We start from the raw sequence: 26,282 nt of genomic DNA, 5'->3' as shown, positions 1-26,282 counted from the left end.
TAAAAAACAGACAGACTGAAGCGAAAGAGAACCAATGATCAGTGGTGAGGTTAAACAAAGACACACTGAAAGAAATGCTTTTGTGGATGTCTGTGTACAAACAGAGCAGAAAACCATAAAACTCAGCGTGCAACATCCCCAGTGTTTGACGCTGACAAGTATGAAATTTAATCTTCTAACTTCTTATTTTACAGTTTTCCTCTTTGTAGTAGTGCACAAATGCTAAAACCATTTCCTCTTTTACCGTGTCTTTGTTTAACCTCAACACTGATCATTTGTTCATAGTTTTGATTCAGTTTTTTCACATGCAGAAACTTCAATTTCTCATGCAGATTTTATTTTACAGGTTTACAAAGGTTCATTTACAACTACAAACACTGGGATTATTTATAAATATCACGTTACAAGCTCAAAATCATTTGGACCCTAATTTGAGCCCATATGGGTATAGAGTGTAGTCATACGCATGACTGACGCATTTCTTACTGGTGAAAACGCAGTGGTAATTGTATTACATAAAATGACTGTCCATTGCAGGGCAAACAAATATTTAAGCAGCTCTTTTTTGGACTGTGAAATGTTTTTGAAGCACTCTAAGGATTTGAGATAAAATATTTAAAAATTGACCCATACTAATTAACTACTTCAGACACAACTAGCAGAGGTGACATTTAATAGTAGAGCTACAGTTAACAATATTAAGAGTTTGTTTTTAAAAATGTCTGCTACTAACCTCACGTACAAACACACCTTTCACAGCATAAAACAGGCTGTATTACACCTTAAATTCTTGGTTATGATTTAAGTTGTATTTTACAGTTTGTAGATATTTTGACAGTAAAGTGCAAGAAAATTGTACTATAAATGAAAGGCAAAGCACATTGGGTCACATCTGGACGCTCCTTCACTCGTCTGTTGTAGCCTGGATGTTGCCAAGTTTCGTGGAGGTTGTTGTTCATTATAGTTTTTGCTCCCATATCCCAAACAGTAGGCTATGGAAGCTGGTAGGACATTGCATCTTTTTTTTTGGAACCGTTAGACTCTTATTAGACATTAGAGGGTAATTTCTGACACATTACAATTGTACTGAACTGTAAACTAAAGTGAAATCCATCAGTATATAGTGGTTGTTTTTACAGCTTGTAGAGCTTTGGTAAGTGAAGTTATACATCAGAGTTTTTGTAGTTCCTCATTATGTCATCATTATATCACAATAAGTTCTTTAACATCAAATCAGACACAAGTTTGCAAACAAGTGTCCTAAATTACAATATTGAAGCCACAAATATATTCATTATCACATCCATGTTGGTTTCTGATGCATGAAAAAAGCAAACTGCTTCTTTTTTTATTTTTTTATTTTTTTACAAAAACGTTCCTATGTTTGACAAAAATAGCTTAAAAATGAAGGCAACTTGTAGAGAAACAATTTACTGGCCTTATACTGATGTTTGTCACATTGAAGTTACTTTGAACAAGCAAGTTGTATATTTCTCCGAATGCTAACTGCCTCTCTTCTGTATCTCTTCAACAGTTTCGAGACTACAGCAAAGTCTGACTCTTCTCCATCCATCTGTCCTTGTGTGTAGGACTGTAATGTTACACTTGTGCCCATCGACACACATGACAAACCTATTCAGAGAAATATGCTATAGAATGAAGCAAATATCATAGTCTAAAAACATCAAAGGCTTGCTTCATCAGTCAGGCTACTGAAGTTATATACATCAAATTACTTTGAGCCACTGAGCGAAATAAGTTGCCTCACTAAGCCCATAATCTACAATTGATGTGTAGTGTACGTCTTGACAAGTCTCACCCAGATTTTAAAATTGGATTTAAAATTTGAAACAACCCATTTTGGTGTAAGAAATTTTACAAACATCTTCTGGACTCAGTGTCAGCACCCCATTGATTGTTATAGAGTACACTGAAGTGACATTGCATATTTTAAAGTTCTCCCATTGGTTTCTAATTTTGGAGGATAGCGCAGGATATTCACAGATATTGACCAAATTGTTCTGGGGGAATAAGGAAAGAAGGAATAAAAATTCTTAAAAAAGGGTGGGATTCTCCTTTAAATGCACAATCAATATAGCACAATCAGTGATTATGATATTGTGCTCCATCCTCAAAGTATCTGTTGCAGAAAAGTAACTAAAAGGAGCTAAAATTATAAACACTGAAATCATTATCAAAGCCTGTAGAGGAAAAAGATCATGTAAACTTGAAAATGAAAATGTGATTCTATGATAGGATTGTAATTTTTCACACGTGTTTCAGGATTACACTGGACATGGCTTCATAAATATGAGCAAAGCAGGAGAAGCAGTCAGCATGTTACATTTGAAAGTATTTAATCTTTTGCTTGCAGTCAGTTAGGTGTGACTTGTTACAGTTGAGGGATTATATTTATACAAATGAAAGCAAGTATACATACAGGTCAAATTCCATCATATTGTCTTGATTATAGCAACAAACAATTCTAAATCAAAATATGTACATCGATACACTCACACTTTAAATATATAATCATGTTAGAATTAACTAAGGAGATTAGATATACTGCTAAACAACAAACTAAAGATGACTTGAGGAAATATAATGAAATAAACAACTCACTCAACATATTCAGGAACAAAGGTGAAATGATAGAGCAGACAGAGAATGAGCTCAGGAACACAGAACAAAGAAAACTCAAGGCACCTCTGTGCTGCCCAGTTAACACACCTGATGAAGTGTGTACCTGCTGCTCTTCTGGCCAGCAGTAGTTCTTTCATTAGCTATACTGCAGGTCGTTCTATCACAGGGCTGCCACATAGAGACAAACAACCAGTCACGCTGGCATTCACACCTAGGGGCACTTTGAATCACCATTAACCTTATGTGCATGTCTTTGGACTGAGGAAGCCAGAGTACCTGGAGAGAACCCACACAGGCACAGGGAAAACATGCAAATTCCACACAGAAAGGAAAGGATTTCGAACCCAGAACCTACTCACTGTGAGGCTACTGTGCTAATCACTGCCCCACAGTAGGAGTTATTTAAGTAAAAATTGAAAAGAAAATACAGTAATTCAGTTTGCATTTGCATTTTCACATGCTTATGTGGGCATTTTATGAGCATATTAAAGTGAAAATTGAAAAGGTGTTGACAATAAAGAAAAGAATTAACCTGCTTTACAGTGGACAACATTTAAATAAAATAAGCAAACAGCACCTTCAGTCCATTGTATTTACATTTACATGTCACTATGCTCTTTTGGGGTCAAAATGAAAATGCAATTTGTCCTCTCATCAAGGCAGGTCATCAGATAGGATGTCACTTCCTTATCACTTGTCACTTTGTCTGTCTGGGGCAGTGGCAAAAGCTTGTTTTACCAGTCCATGTATGAAACTGTGTTTTTTTTATCAATACAACTCAATGAAAAATTACCAGAGGTAAGATTAAAATGATCTAAATTTAAATGTATTTATTTATTTTACATATACACACTTTTTAAATTATATTTTAGAATAATTTATTATAATAATTGGTTTATTGATGCAACCTATTAATTATAAATCAACTGTTATTATGTTTTCCCTCATTGATGTCATTGGGACCACGTACAGAGATGATCCAATCACCGGCGCAGAATCACACCCCCTCCACCCTACGTCATATCAAACGGACCGATAACATGACGTCTGGTTGAAGAAAGGGCTAAGAGCTAGCAAGGAAGAAAACTGTTTTATTTAACACGCGAAGTAAAAAGAGGGAGATGTCGCTACGCTCCAAGTCTTAGTCCGCTCAGTCTAACAGCCACAGTGGCTGCTGAAGTTGATATTTAGTAGAAATTACGATGATTCTTACAAGGAATGAGCGATACTGATAAAGGAAGTCGGGCGAAAAAGTAGCTAGCTCGGCTGCTAGCTGTCGTTAGCAAGGACTTCTTTGTTTTGTTTTTCCGTGTAAACATGAAGAGAAACTAGCTTGGACGTTTGCTTTAATATTTAACGTTCATGTGGGCGTTTTATAACCATGCGTAGGGTATCTTTGGTGGCAGGTAGCTGAGTGTAAATTCATGGTTTGTGGGATAGGAGGAAGACAAAACTAACACTAGCCACCGAGAGCAACTTTAGCAACAACAAGATCAGATTGTATATTTTTCTTGTCTTTTTTTTTTTTGACGTCGGCCAGGAGAGCACGATTGGGGGCACGAAGACATGGGCAACTGTCTCAAGTCTCCGACATCAGACGACATCTCTCTGCTTCATGAATCCCAGTCAGACAGGGCGAGCTTCGGTGACGGGACGGATCCGGACCTGGAACCTCCCCCACCGTACCAGGTGAGGGTTGCAAACACACTCTCACCTCCCAGAGAGTTGCTGCCACACTCAGGACAGTGTTCAGTTACAACCCTAAATGTTCATATACAGCAGATATTGTTCATGAGAAAATGCCTGTGTCCCATGCCTGTGGCCTTTCATCAAGTCACCATCGACTGTGCCTTAGTAAACAATTAGGCTTTAGTGTCATTTTCACAAACTGGCCGGTCGGCAGCTGCTTTATTTGCTTTATCCCTGTCAGCCCACTTTATGTAAGTGAGCTGATACAGGAGGACAACTATTTATTTGTTTGTTTCATGGTAGTGTTTTTTTTTCTGTTACCAGGAGCAGGCTCACATGCCCATGTACCATCCCACGCCTAGTCAGGCCCGTCTGGCCACCCAGCTGACAGAGGAGGAGCAGATCCGCATAGCTCAGCGCATCGGCCTCATCCAGCACCTCCCTAAGGGTGTTTATGATGGAGGGCAAGACGGCTCAGAGAAAAAGATCAGAGAGTGAGCATTTTGTATAACTGCATGTGATGTCTACACAGGGGGAGGTTGCAGTAGAGCTAAGCCATTTTAAGTCATTCATACATCCTTTTTTTTTAAATTTTTCTTATTTTATTTTATTCCTAACCTTAATATTTATATTGTGAGACTTAAATGTGACTATTGACCGAAAATTAAACAATAATAATTTAAAGTACTCTCAATCATCAAAGTCTGAACTGGGGGTGTTGAATTATGTATATCGAAAGACCTCTAAACAAAATTTTGTTTAAATATATTATATATATATATATATATATATATATATATATAATATATTTTTTTATTTTTTTATTTTTTTAAATCTGAGTGTTAGCTGTTTTTTTCAGTTTTTACTTCAGTGTAAAGGGAATATCTCTGTGTTTTACTGTTGGACAAAACGAGTAATTTGAAGATATCATCTTGGGTTGTGAGAAATAACAATGGCAATTTTTAACACGTTCAGATGCTTTATAGGCGAAATGATTAATCGTTGCAACCGTAATACAATTAACATCATTATTATTTGGCTATTTTGGCAAAGGAGTAGCAGCTACTTGTTTCATTTCTATTTAGCGAAAAAGCTCAAAATGTGATAACATAATTTTAGGGCTACAACTAATGATCTCAAGGTGATGTCTTCATATTGTTTTCTGTTAGTTTTTAGTCCAAAGACATTACATTTACAATAACAGAAAAGCAGCAAAATGTCACTTTAGAGAAGCTAGAACCCAATGTTTGAAATAACATGACTTAAATGATTAATCAGTTATTAATATTGTTTCCAAGTAACTTTCTGTTTCTCAACTACCTATTTAAAGGACTAATTTTCAGTTCTGCGTCTGCATCTTTTTAGACTACAAAAGACAGCAGTGAAGTTGCATAAAGACATTACAGTAATATAATTCTCACATGATTTGAATTGTGTTATATACCAGTGTATATAAGCTTTTCATTTAATCTGTTTTCAGGTGTGTGATCTGTATGCTGGACTTTGTATTTGGGGACCCCATCCGGTTCCTGCCGTGTATGCACATCTACCACATGGACTGTATAGATGACTGGCTGATGCGATCCTTCACCTGCCCCTCCTGCATGGAGCCTGTGGATGCTGCCCTGCTCTCAACTTATGAGACCAACTGATTTTTTTCACCCCTCCACCCCCATGCTTAGATCAAAAATGGCCCCTCGCATTAGCATAACATCTGCCCTCTTATAGAGTGTGAGGAGCTAAAAAAATACTAGGTTGGCTGTTTTCTTGCACTTTGAAAATTTCAAAAATTACTCACCTAATGTTGGCCTTTTATGCCCCCAGGTCTAAGTAAGCTGGTCTTAAACATCAATTACACAAGTCAGTGAGAAACTATTTCCAGGCGACCATGCATGATTGTTTGTTTGTGCGAGTTTGTCATGCTGAAGAAGCATCCTGTGTTGACGTAGAGCACGTTGTGTGTGTGTGTGTGTGCGCGCGTGTGTGTGTGCGTGCGTGCGTGCGTGCGTGCGTGCATGTCTGTCTGTCTTTGTGTGTGTGTGTGTGTGTGTCTTTGTGTGTGTCTTTGTGTGTGAGTGTGAGAGAGCTGTTTGATGACTTTGCATTTCCACTTGAGCTGGTCTCAGTGGTCTTTCTTCTTTCTCCACATCTAACCCCAGTTCACCTTCATGCCCAGTCAGTCGTGATTTAAATGGACAAATACGTTAACAAATTATTTACCAAAATGCTTCCTCAACATATTGATCTCCTAAACATGCTCTCACATGTAAATGGCCCTACATTTTGTTTGGAGATGTTGGAATACACAGCTGCAGAAGAACTGGCTCTCCTGTTAGTCAAGATTACAAAAAAATAATGCACACACTTTACAGGGCTTTACACCAAAAGTTTAAAAGTGCACAATAGTACTTAATGGAGATCAAGAGTACATGATATTTGTCTTTGGCTACTCCAAATAGCCTGACTTTAAAAAATGCTTTGAGTTGAAGGGAAAAATGATGATGTGTAATGTGAATGTTTCACCAGACAATGTGTAAAGTAGCTGGCAGCCAATGTAAAGGGCTCATTTGTGCATGGGCAGGTGGATCAGTCAGTCAAAAATTAGAAATGCTTGCACACACTTTTCATCTGATCCAGAGATTTGCACTTTACTTATAGGACAGTATCTAAAACAATATATTAATATATGTACCTTATAACCTTGCACTATCAATACTTCATTCCTTTATTTCCTGAGATGCAAAAGTTATATAGCTGATAAAGATATTTTCAAAGCTGTCAGTAGTCACTTACCATGTTGAAGTAAGCCTGAAGATGTATTTCATGAATTCTGTGATTCAGTAGTGTGAGCCTCCGCTTTGTTCTGCTTGATTTTTGATTCTTGTGTGTTGTGTGTGTTAGTGAAGGGACAGAGGCTTGTTCAAGGGAAAAGTTCAACATTTTGGAAAATCTGCTCATGCCGGTTCTTGCTAAGAGTCAGATGAGAAGGTTGCCACCGCTTATAAGTCTGCGAGATAATCATGGAGTTGGAGCCAAGAGGCATTTAGCTTAGTTTAGCATTAAGACAAGGCACCAAGGGAAACAGCTAGCCTGGCTCTGTTTGAAGTTGAAATATATGCCAACAAACACCGAAAATTCACAAATTAACACCTTGTCGTTTGATTAATCTGTGCACAGACGGTAAAGTAAACATCATTGTGGTTTTACAGGGAGTTATGTGCTATTGTGCAGGTAAGGACGGTGACAAAGGAAAAACAATCCAAGTATCATATTGGGGTGTTATTGGGGTGTTATGCCATAACAAGCCATTGATTGATTCTACAAGTCTCTAAACTCCACTGGTGGGATGAACGCCAACCTTCCAAAGACATTCCCTAATTTGATGTTTTGATGATGGAGTGCTGTCACCAGTCTGTAACTCCTTGTAAAGCAACAAATTGTCATTTTCACTTTGTTAGCTTTAGGTGTGCTGGGAGGGCATTTTTTCTGTTCGGATAGAAGTAGGCTAGTTTCAGTTTTTTATGCTGAACTAAGCTTGTCACCTTGCTTAAGCTCTATATTTACCATATGAGACAAGCAAACCAGTGAGCCTATTTCAAAAAATGTCAAACTATTCCTTTAAGAAAAAAACATGGCAAATTTTGGGGTGATTTTTTTTTTTTGGATTTTTTTTAAATTTTGGTTCCACATTACTACAGTGTCACTTTCTTTGTTATACATCACATTTTTTGTTTTGTTACACTACCTTGAATGTATTTGTTGCTTTATTTCCATTCACTGTAGCAGTTGTTACAAAAAAAAAAATCATTGTTTTATGTGGTGGACTTGTTTGGTGCCAGTATGGCCGTCTTCTTCTGTTACCTGTGTTTTATCTTTTACCTTCACCTTTTTGTTAGATTTGTGTGAAACCCACTGTGTATTTAGGACAGTAAGTACAAAACTATTACACTGGCTGAAGTCTGGTTGTGCAAACCTCTGTCCCAAATGAATTTCAGAGTATGAGAGACTTCTCTTATGGTGTGATAGCTAAAACTGAGATATCAACTTTTCCATTGAGCCTTTCCTTTGCTGTGTTTTTCAACTTAAGTTTATTCTGAAAATTAATATTTCCTGTAATCTTGTTTTATTTCTTTCTTTTTGGAAGGCTGAAAAGCCCTCATGTAAAAAAAATAAAATAAACAGAAAAACATACATTTGGTTTTGTTTAATTAAAGAACAGGCAGTTGTCCTCACCACAAAAAAAAATCTGTTGGGATCGGTGTGTGAAGTGATCAAAATGCATGTAAAGGGGCAGATTTGTAACCCTATGATTACTAAAATGAGAGCGTACAGAATACACATAAAATATTTCTTTGAGCCTTTCATTAATGCAATCCTTCATTCAGGCAGTGGAGTAGAAAAGGTGATTGAGTAATAAGGATCTCCATTTGACTGATGTACCAAGTGAGCCCAAGCCATATTAGCAATGTTTATTGCTTTGTTTCCTTTGCCTGCATCAGCTGGGGTGGAAACGTGAATAACATCGCCTGTTATGAACATCTGAGATTGGAGTTATAATTACAAACGGAAGGGAAATCTTCATCTGTCCCTGTCAACATGAGATGAGACCAATCAGACCAAATGTATGCTTTGTTTATGTACATGAATCTTACGTGCAATAAAATGTGGTTTACTTGGGGTTATGACATTGTATAAAAGCAACATATATCCATCTTTATGAACTTAAAGAGAATAATTGATTGCAACATGCCCTTTCTTTCTTTCAGGATTAAGCACTGACACAGTTAATCAGCTTAGCAGTGCTGCAAGACCTGCGTGCTTTTACTTTTTAGATTTGATTCAAGACAACTTTGAATAACACAATAAGGACGGACATGGAAAGGTCACTTATTCAAATGTGACCATAATAAGATTTTGTGTGGTAACATTAAATCTCTACAAATATCTCAAGAATTTAAAATGAAGGATTATTGGCTGTGCTTGTATTTTCTGAAGCGTCAGTTGAAACACTTACTTGTTCAAAGAAAACACTACAAATGCAGATCAGGATGTCAAAAATGAATAATTTTTTTATCTGACTCAAACAGGCAAATAAGAGAACATAGTCATCAGAATTCAATGTTTTGTTTAAAAATATTGAATCCAGTCAATATTGGACCTGAGATGAAGGACAGTATGGCTATTCACTTTATTACTCTGCTACCTTGTAAGTATATGATCATGCCATATAACAGATCAATACAAAACAACAGTGTGTTAATTTTGATTTATTTCTCCTCCCATGAAATATTAAAATCCATGTCATGATATTTATTAAACCATTTCTTAGATTTCAGCGATACATCTTTTAGTACATTCAAGCTTGGACATATCATCTAGACTCACAAAAATTCACACTTTAATAATATTTTCATTTTCTTTAACAACCTGGGTTTCCTGCAAATGAAGACATACAATTATTGCTCCTGAAGAAAAAACATTATTTTTTCTGATACAATGTAACATTCAGTCTTTATTTATCCCAATACTAAGGGCAGTTGTTAACCCTATAATGTCTGACTACTGTTGATTTCCTGAGTGATGCATCATTAGGGCTTGTACATCCCGTGAAAGGTGACAGGGATGCCACACTCCACTTCTGCTCTGGCGACCTCAGATAGGTCCTTGGCGTTGAGGATGAGGAGATATGCTGGTCTCTGGGAGCCAGGAGCCGCCACGATGGTCAGCACCACTCCTGCCGGGCACAGCACACAATGATAATGGCACAATTGCTATCATAGAAGGCGTAGAATTAAATCTATTGTGTTTATATTGCTGCTGACATACCATCATCCTCATCTATCCCATCAGGATTCTGGACAAACAGGGGCTCTGAGGGGTAGGAGTCTGGTTCCTGCCATACCCAGGTCTCCTTGGTCTTCACATTCAACTTGCATATCTGCAAACAAAGGAAAAACGAAATCAGTTACTGAAACGGTTTGTTTTAAACGTTCTGAATCATTTTCGACTGAAGGCCTTTGTTGACATACCCTGTCTGGTATGAAATGGTTGAGACCCAGGCCGTAGGCGTAGGAGTAATTCTTTCCTCCATACCTCTTGTAGTTGATCTGAGGGAACTCAAATGCTAACAAAAAATATATTAAAATGGTTAAATGGTGAAGATATTTTCCTGTATCTATTAAAGATGAATGTGTACACCATGACTGAGTACAAAAAGTTTGATGGTCATGTTGGCACCTTGGCGAGGCCCGGAGAACAGCACTTCAGGCTCCAGCCAGATTGTCCCATCGGCGTGCACCACTGCAGTGGCTGTGGTGTACGGCAGGCTGATGAGGTTCTTCCCCTGCTCCTCCTACATCAAGTTCATGATGAGAACAAATAAACAAAAATAAAAGACTTCACGTCTCTAAGTGGCAAATTTGAGTCCTTGTGAGACAGGTGACTCACCTTGTGGACGTCCAGGGGAATAACATATCTGCGGACCTCTGGCTGGGGTGCCATCATGGCCGCCTTCTTTACCTCCTCCCAGTTGGCTCTCAGGTTGGCCAGCCAGAGGTAGTTGTAAACAAACTCAAATCTGCCAAAAAGAAATTAACAGTGAGCAACACGAGTACACCAAATGCGTTTGCAGAGGATATATGAGAAGGCTTAAATGAAAGCGAGTCAATTACCCTTTCCAAGCACACAGGTCAAAAACAATGAATCCTTGGTCCTCATAGGTGTTGATGTGGTGAAACATACCAATGGGCGCCCCTTTGAACTTAAGGTCAATGTACTCTCCTGGGTCTTTTCGGGCAATGTGGAACAAGGTCTATAAAAAGTACATTAAAAAGAAATATCATGAGATTTTAGGATGCAAGGTGATGGTAATTTGAGGGGTCAGCACCTTTAAAATCACTTAAGATATGAATCTACTCCCAAGCTCTTACTCCTTGGCTCTCGTTGGACTCGAAGCAGTCCATGTAGTTGGAGCCTCGGATGCTCCAGGCACTCAGGAACTTCAGCAGGTTGATCTTCACAGGGGTCTCCACAAAGACAAAGTAGTTGTCAGACATGCCGAAGCTAAAGTTGATGAGGAGACAACATTAAAGCTTTCTGTGACAACATGGATAATAACTCACCAAATAGATTACTGACAAAAATCACACACCTGTGCACATAGGAGGGCTTGAACCGCTCAGCACTGGGAAACTGCACCACAACCTTGGACTTCTCAATGGGATCAGTCTTATCTGTGAAACAAAGCAAAGGTTGTAAGTGTCAACTTTTTTATACTTTCATTTTCTATATGACATTAATGCTAAATACACTGTTTATCTGTTCCTAAAACTGTCTAAAGAGGGGTCATTGTGCTTAATTTAACAACTTGAATGAAAATATTTTGAATTATTTTGAGAGAGAGAGAGAATTATTTGAGAGAGAGAACATATTTTTGGAAACATTTTTCTTGGTTTTTGAGAGGGGTCACTGTGATTTCCTTAACCGTAAATTCACCATTCACCAGCACATTTTGGTAAAACTGGCTTGTTGGTGCAGCACAGCGATGCCAGTGCTGATGCCGACCTTTCTGTGTGGGCGGGATCTTGACAATGTTGTAGGCCAGTGATGCTCCTTTTCCCATGCAGTTTCCAATGTTATACACGGTACCATCTTTCTCAATGTGAGGGTGGGCTGTCACTCCATTAATGTTGACATAGTTGCACATATCAACCTGCAGGAAGCAAAAACATTTTACTGTGCTTTAATTTGAAGAAATGTGCAGTCCTGAAGTAAAAATCCAGTGATGTATTTGTAATGATGTACCTTCTTCAGTGTCTCCAAGGTGTCAGTGTTTACTTTTGTGATGTAGTTGGTTTCTGTTACAGCATAAAAGTCCTCACCAACAGGGTAGACATTCACTAGGCAATTGTCTGTGACCTCAACACCCTTGAAATAAGAAAAAAACCTACAAACGAAACAAAAAAAACAAAAAACATTTCACATAAAGCTGTTTTCCAAAGGTGATGTTGAAATGTAAGCTGATGCAAGTAAAAGTTGGGAGTCTGGTGATTTTAGAAAGCAGACACAGCATATTCATCAGTGTAGAAGAAAAGAAAACCAAGAGGAATATATATCTTGGTGCATAAAGATCAAATTGAATTTGAATTCTACAGTTATAAGCATTCAGAAAAGAAAATTCTGTGTATCTGCGTGCAACCCACCTGGAGAAAATGTTTTTGCAGGGATCAGGATATGCAAATGTACCGAACTCGGTGATGACCACACGCTTCTCTGTGATGGCTCGAACATAAGCATCTGTTCTGATAAACCTAAGACAGAGGAGAGATTGAAAAATCAAGAATTCAGTTCCAAAACAATACATATAAACTTGACATCTGATGTTCAATATCCTGGAAGCTTGTATGAATATATCCTCAAAGGTTTAGCTGTTGAATGCTTAAATGTGTTACAGTGAAAATGAACCATTTGTTCCTCGCAAAGCTTGTTAAGTATTTCATGTCTACAAATCTGAAATTCAACCTCCCTCTTGTAGTTTAATCAACTTGCAGAAACTCAAGGCATTTGGTAATCTTTCATGAAAAAAAACCCCATTAAATTCATACTAAATATTTTTTTAATCTGCCCCAAAATTTAAGGGATTTGGATAAGGGATCTGGTGGATTGATGGAGCAAGGATCAGGTTCAGTGCAAATTGGTTCAGTACGTTTTGCATAAACCTGCTGACAAATAAACAGATATGGGTGAAACTATAACAACCTTGATGGAGGTAAATATACGCATGACATGATGCTCACTGTGATGGATTACATATCGCAAGCATATCTCAAGTCTCTGCAGATTGAATTTGATGCAGCATAGAAACAAATGGCTGCTTGAAAGGCAAAACAAGCTCTGAGGTGAAAGGCATTATTGAAAAGTGATCAGCAGTTTGGTAAATTATGGAAATATGCTGAAAAATGACAAGGCAGTTGTAATGCCCTTAAAGTCTTACTTTCGGAAATAGGTGACCTGACCGTTCTTGAAGTCGAATTTGTGCATAAGGGCCTGGCCATCAAAGAGGTGATAGAAAGGTTCATCTCCAACCTCAAAGAGCCCAGGTCCCAAACGGAGAAGACTTCCTTTCAGAAATGAAGGAATCCTACCTGTAAAACATAATGGACATATAATGAAAGATTGTTTTTTGAAATCAGTTTGTAAAGATGCATCAGTGGAAAGAAGAAAAAGACTCATGCTACAAATTTCCTTAACAGTGCAACGGGTACATGAATGTCAAAGAAACATTTGCCTCCAGTCTATTTCTGTCTGAGAGATGCAAACAAACCTGTGACTGTTGCTGGAACAGTCTCAGACAGCTCCTCACATGTCTCAAAAATCTTCTTGTAGCAACCAGCTGGGTGTTCAAATCTGTCATCAGAAAGCAGAGATACCAACAAACATCAAAGCCAAGGAAAATAAACTGCATGCATTGCTGTCATGCGATTCACAGTGTGAGCTTTTAAGCTTGAGCTTCATCAGCTGCCGACACACTAACCACGCAGGGTCATGGGGTCAAGTCGGAAAAAAGTCAATACCAGATCTGAATAACACCATAGAAATTTCCTAATTATGAATTTTCACATAAAAGCAATGGTAATCAATATGAGATTCAAAAAAATTACACTTGGAATAGTTGTAATTCACGAGAAACTCACCGGCTGACCATGTTTCCTTCTTGCTGTGGCAACACACAAAGCAACTCTTAAGAAAACCCCTGGTCACTTCTGAACTGGAAGTCTGATCTCCTCGTGGATTTGGGGGTATTTATTCGTCTGGTCGTCGTCACAGTCACTTCAATCTGCGCTGTAAACCTTTCTGCTGGCCAATCATGTCGCACCATGAACAAGAATCCCATTGTGCCAATATCCTCTGCTGGATGACTCAATGGCTCCCATCTGAAACCGGATTTAGTGCAGGGAATATTTATCACAGAGAGCCATGCTTTGCAATTGTGTTGCAATGGTGCATGTGATTGTTTTTTTTCAACAGTATCAATTAAGATTTTGTGCTTTAAGGTATAATGCTGAGTCATACTAAGTGCAGTATATCTCAGAATATTGTCAGTATGTGTTGAGCTACAGCATGAACTGGATGTGGATTTAAATTGAGCATTTCACAATATGTACAATTAATATTATTAGTAAGTACAATTAAAGGCCTTAGCTCCATGTGTATTCATTGTACACTTTTAGATTTTTAGAGGTATGAATTTATAGAAAGAACCACTGGGATCAAGACTACATTGTCCAAAAAACAAACCTCTTACTATTTCAGGACAAAATTACCACCTCATTTAAGATTGAATAATGATTTCCTAAAATAATAGATTAATAGGAGGAGCTGAAAAATATTGTGCAACAACAACAACAACAACAGTGAACATTCACAACTATTATTAGGTGCTATTGTACAATGTCTGTTACACACAATGCTAAATGGAGGATTTGCGGCCAGTTGTTCTTTGGTCTGAACACAAATGCCTTAACTTGCTTGTCTCAGTGCAACTATAATCCAGGTGTAGGGATTATGTTCAATGTAGGCCTCAGGACAAACGCTGTATTGTTTCTCCTGGGAAAAAACACCATTAGTAGAGAGAGTTTCTCCAGACGCAGTTTTGTCAGTGGCAGGGTTTTGGTGTGGCACCCACCCCCCGGTCCAAACATGTGGGACGGCTTTAATTAGCGATATACAACATTTTTGTGATAAGTGATTAATCCACAAATTCTTCTCTTCAACTAAACCGAAAGGTTAGTGGTCAGAATGATTTTTTCTGCCACAGGGGATCAAAAACAGCTACGACTAAAAATTGTGAAACAGAACAATACAATAGTCATGCAAGAAATGCAAACTCTAATGCAAAGCACAGGAGTCCACAGACCAAAAAATAAAATGATGAAAGCCTTTTGATTTAAATATGTGGATGTGAAATTCATCAAGGCTGATCAGCAACTGAACTGTGTAGGAAATATTCACTTCCACAAGATACATTACAACAGATACATCAATCGGCACATTAGTTCCCATTTTCCTATCAATAAAACTCTATCTGGCCAAAATAAATAAGAGTGAACACAATGAAAAAACAAAACAGACAGAAAGCAATTACAGAAATTATGTTTCAAACACTTCTTTTGCAGGGTAAATAACTACTGATGCAATGTTTATGCTGGATACAGCAAGCATGTATATAGATCTGTATAAGTGTGTCAGCATTCAGATCGTTCGCTTCAATACAAGTACTAATAACACACTGTAAAAAATAATATATGTATAACCAGGAAAATGTACTTCAGGTATCAAAAGTGAAAGTACTCAATGCAGAGTGTGTGACTGTTGTACTTTTACTTACAATTACTACTATATTAAACCAACAGATTGTTATTACTCATGCATTAAATGTGTTGGTGACATTTTAGTTGTAATTGTTTGAGGTGAAGCTATTTCACACAGGGCAGTAACTAATTATTAATTTCATTATGGATTAATCTGCTGATTACTTTCTGGTTAAGTGTTTGGTTTGTAAAACTTTGCCCAGGCGACAAACAGGGAAACACACACACACACACACACACACACACACACGTATGAATCAAAAGAAAAGCAGCAATTACTCACATTTAATAAAAAAATCCCTTTGAAATATAAGTAGCTAGAAGAATAGTAGAAGTAGAAAATGGGATAAAAACACTGAAGTACAGGTGCCTCAAATTTGAAATTTGCCTGCAGTATTTGAGGAGTACATTAGTGCATGTACTCATGTGCATGTTGCATTTCACCACTAAATGTTCTCTAGGAAATTACAATTTCTTATTTTCCTTTCTCTACACTGAATGAAGCAATATTATTTTAATATTAAATGCCTTACTTTCCTACCTTTTTCCTCTTCGTAACCACATCTTTGAAAAAGGCAGGGCGACCTCTGTTGGTTATTAATTGCAAGTTAAAACTGTTCCTAGATAATATTAGTCCTGCATGCACTGGTGTACAGGACTTATATTGTATTGCTCGATTAGATGTAAAAAACAAACAAACAAACAAACAAAAAACCTTATGAACTGTGATGTTTTTATAAGTATATGAACGTTATTTTCACCAACAGCAGTTCAATGAAACGCATGCGCACTACGATCGGGATTTACCGAATATGGCGGCGAGAAGCTACAATCTGTTGTTGTAGTCGAGGAGCTAACTAGCACTCAGCCAGCTAATCACCAACGAACAGGCCGCTTTAATAGCGACTAAACAACAGTTACCTTAGTTTAAGTGTAGTGGTTAACACTGGTGTTGTAGTTTGAGCGGTTTTAGTCGAGAAGATGAATTACACCACGAAGGTGGTCCAGGTGACGAATGTGTCGCCGAGCACAACATCGGAGCAGATGAGGACGCTCTTCGGTTTTCTGGGAACCATCGAAGAGCTGAAGTTATTTCCTCCAGAGTGAGTTACCTGGCTGTTGATTTATTAGTAAAGTTATAAGGGTAATTAAGCCGCTCATTAGGGTGGGCTGCTAAACATTTGTGGGACGGGGACGTAGGCCCATGCTAACCAGACCTGTGGCTAACTGTAACCGAACATACCTGACGTTAATTTGACCAAATTACATTATAATTAAAAAAAAAATATAGGTTGTAATGAAACGGTTAGTTGAAATATTAAAGGCTTGAATGGAGGCTACGAATATATTATTTTTTTATATTAATTTGGGTTGTAATGTTAGACCATTATTTTGGTTATTACATCAGTGAAATTATGAATTATGAAATGTTTCACATATGGAAACGCAGGAAAAAGATGAGCACAAAAAATACTTAGGATCAAACTTGTGATCTGTTATAATTTGTCTCAATTTTTACTTATTATCTCATCACTTAAATATACCTTGATCATTTTACCTTGGCACATAACTAAAGGTCATTTCCACTTTTTGATGAATGTATCAATTATGTTTTGGATTAATTACTGAAAATGCCTGCCACACTTTCTAGGGTGAGATCTCCTGACTGCCTGTTTTTGTCTCACCAACAGTCAAAAATCCAGAACCATAAAAAGAGAAAAGCAGCAAATCTTGACATTTTACAAGCAGGAACACTGGAATGTTTATTTACTATTATATTACCTGTAGATTTAATTTCTGCAGATAGATTTATCGATTTTGACTTCCTGTCTTTTAAATTTGACTCACTGCATAACACCTTTTCCTGCTTATCTCATAATTTTGATTTAATATCCTCATTTAGATATAAGATTACAGTGAATGCATTTTCACATTTCACACACAAACCGTTTGGGTACAATTGGACCACATTATTTTGTCAACATTTTGGACTTTTGTAATATTTTTGACCTCCCCAACAGTGATTCTCCAATGCCGGTGACGTCGCGGGTCTGCTTTGTCAAGTTCCAGGAGCCAGAGTCTGTTGGAGTGTCTCAACATCTGACTAACACTGTGTTTGTGGACAGAGCGTTGATCGTGGTCCCGTTCGCTGAAGGTTTGTCTCATAATTATTCACATGTACGAGTGGTGCTTGTTGATTGAATGGTATAACTCCTGAACAGTGACTGTAAAACAGTAAAAACAGTTTCATCTGTCCCGGTTGTGAAGTGCACAGGCAGCTCACCTTGGTCTGTTTATGTGAGCTTTTTAAGATAATGTCAATGATAGTGGTAATGCCATTCCCTCCCATTGTCTGTAGGAGGCATTTAAAGCAGGCTCTGTCGCCAGATTTTTGGTATGCTGTGGTAGCACGTGCCATATCTGTTTTATCACCACAATACAGCTGTCTCGGTGAACTGGAATTTGTGTTCGGAAAATTACACGTACATATCAAACTTTGTGTCTGTCCTTAAAAGAGCCATTTGCTCTGCACGTAGAATACGCAGTATACCAAAATCGGCTTTACAGACTAGGACTTGAACATTCTCAAGCTGTGGGCGCCGCAGACACCTCAAAGTTCAAAAGTGAAGTTGTTTAAACTCTTAACCACATGCATTTTATTTTCTCCCCCATATTGGACTATCCTCTGTTAAACTTCTCTCTGTCATTTGTGTGTGTGTGTATGTGTGTGTGTGTGTGTGTGATTCTTGTAGTGAAGAAGGCAAAAGCAGCCCCCTCGTTGATGGCTGAAAGTGGTCCTCTGCCTGCCAACAGGGGATTGTAGACATTTGCAAAGGCCAGCAAGCATTCCAGCCCCATCCCTCTCTTTTTGTGTCCTCTGTTCTTTCTTTGCCTTCTCCTTCTCTCTCTCTTTCTGTCAAACTTATTTTTTCTAGGTGGTTTAGTATAGAGTATAAAGGTCAGACATCAAGGACATAGCCTGAAATGGTGCTTATTCTGCACTACTTTGCGACATTTTTGAATTCTGCTTAGCTGTTCATTTTATGGCTAAAGCTTTGTTTCTTAACAGATGAGGCTGGCAATATTCTTCATTTTTTGATGTCACCTAATCCCATGAAAAGACAAGAAGACCATTGTTCAAAAACTCCTCATATACTCTCATATTAAGAGCACATCAGTGAGCCACACTTTTGCTCCGAGTGACATGTTTATGCATCATAATGAATACTAGCACTGCAATTTATTTTGAGTCAGTGCCAGGGGCACCATCCTGCTGCTGAAAATAGTTGCTGTGTCACCAAATGTATATTAATCCACCACTGAAAATAGTTCCCAATAAATACACTATTTACTGCTGTTGGAGTAACTTTTGCTGAAAACTATAGTTGTTTGAGGAAATCACTCAATTATATGTTTGTGAACTGTTATGGAACATTTCAGTGGGGAGAAATGGGACTGCAGCTGAGAGCCACAGATACGGTATAAAAGTCAATGTGCTGAAAGACGGACTAAGGCAACAGTTGTTTTTGGTCTTTTTATGCGATTTATTGAGTATAACCAGCCTCATCCTTTTTAAAAATAGTTAAATTTACTACTGACATAAAAAAAAAAACTTTTAGCAACAATCAGTTATTTGGGTCTGGTGGCAAATTGCTATTCAAAGAGACTGTGTTGATAATAAGTTGTGCAAAAACCACAATACTCAGGTAGCTGACACTGCACAGTCTAACTTCACATTATGAACAAAGTTTGGGACTTCAAAAGTGGAACACTGGTCATTGAGTGGTTGTCTGATATAACAGTTTAACTCCATCTCGTCATAACTTGTCTAAGATACCCACCCGACATGACACGATGTTGGTACAATATTCTCTTTAACAGTGGTCTTCTTTTGTTGTTGTGTTTTACAGTTCTTTTTCCTGGCTCAGCCAGTCCTGTATACCAGGCCCTGCTGAAAATACCATCCAACAGTTTTGTCTCCTGCAGCAATTTCTCTCTCCAGTGTGCTTCTTTGTTTAAATGTTGTCATTATTGTGTGTCTGTATTTATGTGAAAGAGTTTTTTGTATGGGTGGATTTACTGAGAAGATTATGAGGTGTTTTAATTGTTAACTGTGGGCCATTTTCACATGACATCAGAGGCATATTGCAAATAAAGATTATACAATTACTCTTTAATTGAGGGAGATATAGCAAACCAGTCATCCTCTGCCCAGGTCTGGTTAATTGATGCAGTGACAGGTAAGGATACTAGAATAATGATGTACAAAAGGCACGCTACCTACCCTTAATTCTGTTATTGCCATTTAGTGTATAAACCACTTTATCCGCTGAAATGTGTTTTGGTAAGTAGACACTTATAGCTTGTGTAGTGTTCTTGCCAAATCCCTAAATTTCTCTTTGTTGTGTGTATCTCGATTTTTCTCTGTGTGCTTTTAGTAGCGAAGCCGCCAACGTGAGTCGCTTGTTTCAGTAAACGTCTAAATGAAAATTGAGGGCACACCCAACTGGAGAAGCAGCTGTGCTTGCTAACGTTTGGTTCATGACTTAAAAAACACGTTCAGGTGATATATTCTTGGCAGTGTTCATTGGAGTAGTGTGATTTATTCCAGCTATAGTTATGTCACTGCAATGATTTTTTTTTTAAATTAAGGGAACTCTTCTCTAATCTGTAAGGTAACCTTTTTGTTGAACCTAATTTGAAGAAATGCAGTGTGAAGACTTTTTTTCTTTGCCTTTTCTAAAATGTCTCTCTGTAGTTGATGTGTGTGAGAAGATGATCTTCTCTCCTAATGCATGATTTCATTTTCCTGTAGGATCTATTCCAGATGAGGCTAAAGCTTTGTCACTGTTGGCGCCAGCAAATGCTGTTGCAGGAATTCTGCCAGGAGGAGGACTTCTTCCAACGCCCAACCCCATTCCCAATCCTCCTGTAAGACTTCATACTCACTGTCTAAAACAAATTCTCTCACCATTGGAACATTTAACGTATAGAGCTGCAATGATAAATCGATACATTGATTAGTGGATTAACAGGAAAATAATTCAAATTCAGGGGGGGGTTTGTGAGATGTGTGTGGGATCAGTTAAGAATTTCCATTCCTCTGAGCACTTAAAAATCTTGCCTTAAAAGTTGATTTATGAAGTTCATTCGTCACCTTGCTAATAACAGGTGATAAAACAAACAGGTTGTTTTAGTTTCTTTTTAAAATTGAGTTAAAGGAGTATTTCAAAGGATAGGTGAAAAATGAAGGTTAATAGTTTGAAAAGAGTGCTCGTGTTTCAGTTTTTGACAGTTGTCACTTGTTATTTGTGGGTAATATTATCTTTCAGTTGGAACTAAAAATAATCCATGGCCACATCTGTCAGTATCAAATATTTCCACATTTTAACACCAGTACAGCACATGAGCAAGTAAGCTAGCCAAACAAAAGTGCCTTAACGTGTGTGTGTGTGTGTGTCTGTGTGTGTGTGTCTGTCTGTCTGTCTGTCTGTCTGTCTGTCTGTCTGTCTGTCTGTCTGTCTGTCTGTGAAATTTCAGATTGGAGGGAACCCTTTTGGTGCTCCAAACATGGATGCGATGACCGCATTTGGCTTCCCAGGTCCTAATATGAATCCCCAGGTGAGAGGTCATCTTCAATGACAATAATTAGTTATTTTCCAAAATCAAGAGCCGGCAGTTTAAAACGCAGCATACTTGCAGCAAACCCCTACTTATTTTCGCTGTCTCTTCACAGGCTGCTGATCAGCTGTTAAAGTTCATGACAGATCCGAAGTACGTTTGTATAAAGAAGGTTCTTTGTTGTCGGTAAACTGCCTAAATGCAGTTTTAAATAATAGAGTAAAGACACAGATATGTTGGTGTGTTTGGAATAGTGGGTCAATTTATGAATATTCCTTTGTTTAGACTGAATCCCCTGGCTGCAGGCTTAAATCTGAATCCAGGCCTGAAGGCTGATGCATCTAATAAAGAAATCGAAGAGGCCATGAAGAGAGTCAGGGAGGCCCAGTCGCTCATTTCTGCTGCAATTGAACCTGGAAGTGAGTGCACAAAATTTGGGAGAACTTCCTTGCCAGGCTGTTGACTTTGCATTCTGAAACAGTATCTCTTTTGTCTGCATTGCAGTGTTTAGTAGTTGCAATAAAGATTACTGTATTTTACCTTGCACTCATGTTGAATGTGTAATATTGCACCTTGAATATCCTAAACAATGTCTGGTTTTGCTGTCCTGCAGATAAGGAGAGCAAAAAGAAGCGCTCTCGGTCACGGTCCAGGTCCAGAAGGAGGTGGTCCAGATCGCGTTCCAGACACAGGTGAAATCTTCTGTTGATGATGATGTGAACACTTGAGGAGGAGAAACTTTTGTCAGCATACAAAAAAGTCAAATGGTCTGAATGTCTGTTTGTAGGCGCACCAGAAGCAGATCAAGGCGAAGATCAAGCTCAAGAAGCAGGAGGCGCTCCAAAAGCCCACGCAGGAGACGCAGCCGATCAAGAGACCGAAGCAGGCGATCACAAAGCAGATCCAGGTTGACTGAGTGTATAAAAGCTCAATCTTGTGCCTTCTTTGTCAGATTAACAGCCGGTCTGAAACTAACATTTAATTTCTTTAGAGATAGAAAGAAAAATGACTCTGGGAGAAGAAGATCTAAAACGCCACCCAAAAGCTACAGCACGGCCAGGAGGTCACGCAGCGTGAGCAGGTGAGTACAGCCTGACAGCTACTCAGTCCTCTGTTTTCCGGGTCAGGACACAGTGTTAACCTCAGTTTTCTGATTACAGGAGACGCAGGAGAAGTCGCAGCAGCAGCCGATCTCCTAAAAAGTCCCCTAAAAGGAGAAGCTCCAGGTCTCCATCTCCTCGAAGGTTGGTGTATTGATGTGAAATATTTGTGTGTAATACAGTTAGTCTTGTTATGCTTATTTAAGATCCTGTTGAAGTAAATATTTTTAAACAACGATAGCAGATGCACGATAACACCTCATGTTTGAATTGGTTCATTTCGATATTTTTACACCTGCAGCTCTGTTCATTTGATCTGGATCCAGGATATAAAATGGTACATTGTTGCATTTTAGTTTTGGCTCGGTTTGTATTCCCACCAACTACAAATGAACACAGGAGTAAACATGAAATCATTCAGACTGATTGGACTGGATAGTGACGCGTCAGCAGCCCACTTTGATGCTTCTGTGTAAATGTATGTCCTCAGGCGGCCCAAAGAGGAGCTCACAGACAAATAACTGATTATAAGCTTTATTAGTATCATTGAGCTGGAAATTGATTGCACGTTAAAAATTATGACAAACAGGTGGATACAGTACAGAAGAGACATGTTGCACATCGTTATACTGAAGGTTTCACTGTGGGCTCACCGTTTTTTTTCGATTTTCTTAATGAACTGACATTGAACACTGAGGACACAAACACAATCAACAGCAGTTTTAACTGCTTTTGATTGATCAGGGTAAAATCCCAGCGCTCACGTGCAGACAAGGTCATACGTGTTTCCATGGCTACCAAATGCTTTATACCAATAAATACATGGCTTATACAAATCGATTTTAAGATTGTTCGTGATCAGCAGATATTTATTTGTAGTTTCACCTCTGAATTCATGCTAAAACCAGAAACCTGCTGTCACCAAATACTGTGTTTGGTTCGATTGCTTTCAGTCCACAAGTCTGCATGCAAGTGGACCAGGACCCTCTTTTCAAACATTCTGATTCTGGGTGTTTGGGCTGGTGAGAAAGGTGTCCATCGGTCACAGACCAAACAAGCCCGGTTAACTGTGCAAATACAGAGATTTTCACACAGTTGGATTTCTTTTTAACCTAATCAAGCAGCTTAGGGATGTCAACCCTCACACTTTTAAGCTTAAATTGGGACTCTGGTATGGGAAGTTTATGGTATGAAAGCAGAGTAGACGAATGACAGGATTTTGTCATGATAAACGTTATTTTAAAATGAATGCAAAAACTAAACCACTATTAAATTCATCTTCAGGTTGAGATCTGTCAAGGAAGCAATCATGGTATTTTACCATGTTTTACCACTGGCATCAGCGTCAGAGAGACTTCCACCGAAACAGTGCAATCAATTATTTCAGTCAGTGCAGGCCATATGACTTCATGCTTACATGGAACGAAAAGGAATGGGTACATTCTGGGCATTTTGTGACACCAAAGACTTCTCCTCTCTTCCCTCTACAGACACAAGAAGGAGAAGAAGAGAGATAAGGAAAGAGACAGGGACCGCAGGAGTGATAAAGAGCGCAGTCGTGAGGAATGTGAACTCTCCAGCAGCAAGAAAAAGAAAAGTAAAGACAAAGAAAGAGAGCGGGAGAGGAAATCAGACGGCGAGAAAGGAGATGTTAAGGTTGGTTGTAGTACATTTGAAACAGTCTTCGTTCTTCCACTCCATTAACATCTGTTCTCATGTAAACCAGACCGGAGGCGGTAGTATTTTAAAATGTCACATCCATTGGCTTCCTCTCACAGGTCACCAGGGATTACGATGAAGAGGAACAAGGCTATGACAGTGAGAAGGAGAGGGAGGACAGGAAGGATTCAGATGACTCTGCTTTGTCTCCTCAGTCAGTAGAAGGTAACGGCACTGCACGGCCCATGAAGCAGGCCAAAGTTAACGGTGCTGATGATCACCATGAAGAGGACATGGATGTCAGCGACTGAGTGGCCCGTCCCACCTGTTCCCACATTATCCCTCCATTTTGGTTGTAAAGGTGTTAAAAAAAACAACTTTCTTTTCCTCATGTAATCTAAAATGTGAAGTATGTTTGAAACTTATTGATTTTTCACACAGGAATGTACAATACACGACTGTTAAGTCTCTTTTGCCCAATGACATACTGTCTTTCTCTTGCTTTGTCAAATTGCTTTAAACTACCCTTATGCTTTTTGCCTCTCAATTGTAATTGGTTAAAACTGGAAGAAGGCTTGCTTTGTTTTCTTGAGCTTGTGTTGTGAGATTTTGTCACCTCTTCATGTATTGTATCTTGACATTTTTGTTTAGTGTTGTGGTCTGATGCTCAGGCCTCTTTTTGGCAACGTTATGTTTGCTTCTTATTTGAAAGTGTTGATTGTTTTATCAAAGATTTCTTTTATAATAAAGCCTATATGGAAAACCAAGAATGAACAAATTCATCATTCCCATCTTTTACCGGTGTGCCATAAGAGTAATATCCTCTTAAAATCTATTGAAAAACTGTTAATGAATAGAATAATCATGAGTATTTTTGGCATCCAAAAAATCTTAAAAATTCAATATCGCCATGAACTTAATTATTCACAACATTGCCATGATGGCCTAATACAACTGGAGATATAGATTTTGATGTGACCTAACAGAAAAATTTGTATCATCTCTGTATACATTGTTCTATCACCCAACACTAACCTCCGGCATTCGGAAGTAGGTGTGTTATTGTGGACAAAATCGCCATTACAGCATTTGTGACTTTATATCACAATATCAATATCTTGAAAAACAACTCATTGCTACCACCGAAAATAAGCATTGAGGGGTGTTTTTGACAAACTTCACCCAGGTGTGTGCCTCTGATAACATATGGAACATTTGATTCTCCCGAAAATAAATACCCACTGATCTTTGAAAAACCCAGAGCATTGTATGACTACACTAAATACTGTTCTGTACGCATTTCCAGAATAACTATCTGGATGAAAAAAATATTCTGCCCATTACACAAAGTTTTGTTAACCCACTTTTCCAAGCTGCGCCTTTTTTTCGTGGTTCAAACAAGATGCATTGTTCAGCAAACACATTATACTGCAGTTTGTGGTGCTGTTGAACTGTACTGCAATATAGAAAGGGGTGCCCCTGTTATTTAGCCTACCATCATTGATTTGAATGGAGTGGATAGAATAATAGACACACCTGTCAATGCAATATAATTCAACAGCACAGTCTCCAAAATTCTACTGTGGAATCAACACTTTTTTTTTTAAAACACAGTTTTAACAAAAACTGATCGGGGAAACCTTTGTGGAGAATTAATATCAGGACTGTTGTATTAGATTCCATTAGCCAGCTGTAACTATGGACAGGAAATACCGTCAGAACAGTGATACGTTTTTCAAAGACTCAGGTGTAATGGCAGCACACAAGAGGCACACTGAGGCTGTGACTGAGCAAGCAAATTAAATAAATGACAAATCAAAGTGCTTAATGATTTGAACAGTATCTGACAGCTGACAAATTTATATCATATTACTCATCCCTTGGAAGCCTCATTTTGAGTTGTGTCTTTTTATTATACTTGCACAAAGTCAGTTGAAACATGATGCTGGTGCTTTATTTAAAGGGATGTGAAGTAGGTATGGTTGCAGTACATATTAGCTGAAGCCAGAGAAAACTCAATGGATCAGGTCATTTCCCATTTGGGCAGTTTTGGGATATCCAGCAATATCAACTTCACAGCTTAGTTTACTCTCCCTGGATTAAAAAACAAACAAACAAACAAAAACAAAAAACAAAAAAGGAAAATTATGCGCAGACTACCATCAAGGAGAGATTTTATGAGCACTAAAAGGTGTTTCAA

General features: G+C 38.3%; 3 protein-coding genes across 5 annotated transcripts; 2 read left to right on the top strand and 1 right to left on the bottom strand.

The window, feature by feature from the left end:
- The first annotated feature begins 3,668 nt into the window (after positions 1 to 3,668).
- LOC139629442 (RING finger protein 11-like) lies at positions 3,669 to 8,521 on the top strand. The gene is made up of 3 exons (XM_071492051.1): positions 3,669 to 4,332; positions 4,657 to 4,826; positions 5,813 to 8,521. Exons 1-3 carry the CDS (start codon positions 4,210 to 4,212, stop codon positions 5,982 to 5,984), a joined length of 465 nt encoding a protein of 154 aa, XP_071348152.1. The 5' UTR covers positions 3,669 to 4,209; the 3' UTR covers positions 5,985 to 8,521.
- A 980-nt stretch (positions 8,522 to 9,501) lies between these two features.
- rpe65a (retinoid isomerohydrolase RPE65 a) lies at positions 9,502 to 14,162 on the bottom strand. Its single transcript, XM_071492043.1, has 14 exons — positions 14,025 to 14,162; positions 13,655 to 13,737; positions 13,325 to 13,475; positions 12,534 to 12,641; positions 12,136 to 12,277; positions 11,896 to 12,043; positions 11,483 to 11,564; positions 11,262 to 11,394; positions 11,004 to 11,143; positions 10,780 to 10,909; positions 10,570 to 10,684; positions 10,362 to 10,456; positions 10,159 to 10,270; positions 9,502 to 10,066 (listed from the first exon to the last, which is right to left on the bottom strand). Exons 1-14 carry the CDS (start codon positions 14,033 to 14,035, stop codon positions 9,921 to 9,923), a joined length of 1,596 nt encoding a protein of 531 aa, XP_071348144.1. The 5' UTR covers positions 14,036 to 14,162; the 3' UTR covers positions 9,502 to 9,920.
- A 2,337-nt stretch (positions 14,163 to 16,499) lies between these two features.
- Positions 16,500 to 24,860, top strand: LOC139629438 (serine/arginine-rich splicing factor 11-like). Of its 3 annotated transcripts, none has more exons than XM_071492045.1 (12): positions 16,500 to 16,804; positions 17,723 to 17,856; positions 20,518 to 20,633; positions 21,243 to 21,323; positions 21,439 to 21,476; positions 21,609 to 21,742; positions 21,937 to 22,015; positions 22,111 to 22,230; positions 22,315 to 22,404; positions 22,484 to 22,567; positions 23,914 to 24,079; positions 24,202 to 24,860. In XM_071492045.1, the coding sequence occupies exons 1-12, from the start codon at positions 16,683 to 16,685 to the stop codon at positions 24,391 to 24,393; spliced, it is 1,356 nt and encodes a 451-aa protein (XP_071348146.1). In that variant the 5' UTR covers positions 16,500 to 16,682; the 3' UTR covers positions 24,394 to 24,860. The 3 variants fall into 3 exon arrangements, with proteins under 3 accessions (XP_071348146.1, XP_071348147.1, XP_071348148.1); XM_071492046.1 differs by having other exon boundaries at positions 16,541 to 16,804; positions 22,111 to 22,209; XM_071492047.1 differs by lacking the exons at positions 16,500 to 16,804; positions 17,723 to 17,856 and adding an exon at positions 20,004 to 20,265.
- Positions 24,861 to 26,282: the final 1,422 nt, after the last annotated feature.

Source organism: Trachinotus anak, unplaced genomic scaffold (genome assembly GCF_046630095.1).
Source record: "Trachinotus anak isolate AG129_WGS33_773 ecotype Australia unplaced genomic scaffold, CSIRO_AGI_Tana_v1 ptg000012l, whole genome shotgun sequence".
Classification (NCBI taxonomy): Eukaryota; Metazoa; Chordata; class Actinopteri; order Carangiformes; family Carangidae; genus Trachinotus; species Trachinotus anak.
This window is presented reverse-complemented; position numbering and strand designations above follow the sequence as displayed.

Coding starts and splice junctions, on each gene's coding strand:
- LOC139629438 (XM_071492045.1), top strand. CDS start 16,683: ATGAATTACACCACGAAGGTGGTCCAGGTGACGAATGTGTCGCCGAGC. Junction 16,805..17,722: donor CTGAAGTTATTTCCTCCAGA/GTGAGTTACCTG, acceptor CCTCCCCAACAG/TGATTCTCCAATGCCGGTGA. Junction 22,405..22,483: donor AGGTCACGCAGCGTGAGCAG/GTGAGTACAGCC, acceptor TTCTGATTACAG/GAGACGCAGGAGAAGTCGCA.
- LOC139629442 (XM_071492051.1), top strand. CDS start 4,210: ATGGGCAACTGTCTCAAGTCTCCGACATCAGACGACATCTCTCTGCTT. Junction 4,333..4,656: donor AACCTCCCCCACCGTACCAG/GTGAGGGTTGCA, acceptor TTCTGTTACCAG/GAGCAGGCTCACATGCCCAT. Junction 4,827..5,812: donor TCAGAGAAAAAGATCAGAGA/GTGAGCATTTTG, acceptor ATCTGTTTTCAG/GTGTGTGATCTGTATGCTGG.
- rpe65a (XM_071492043.1), bottom strand. Junction 12,044..12,135: donor CCTTGGAGACACTGAAGAAG/GTACATCATTAC, acceptor TGCTTCCTGCAG/GTTGATATGTGCAACTATGT. Junction 10,067..10,158: donor TGGGATAGATGAGGATGATG/GTATGTCAGCAG, acceptor TGTGCCCGGCAG/GAGTGGTGCTGACCATCGTG.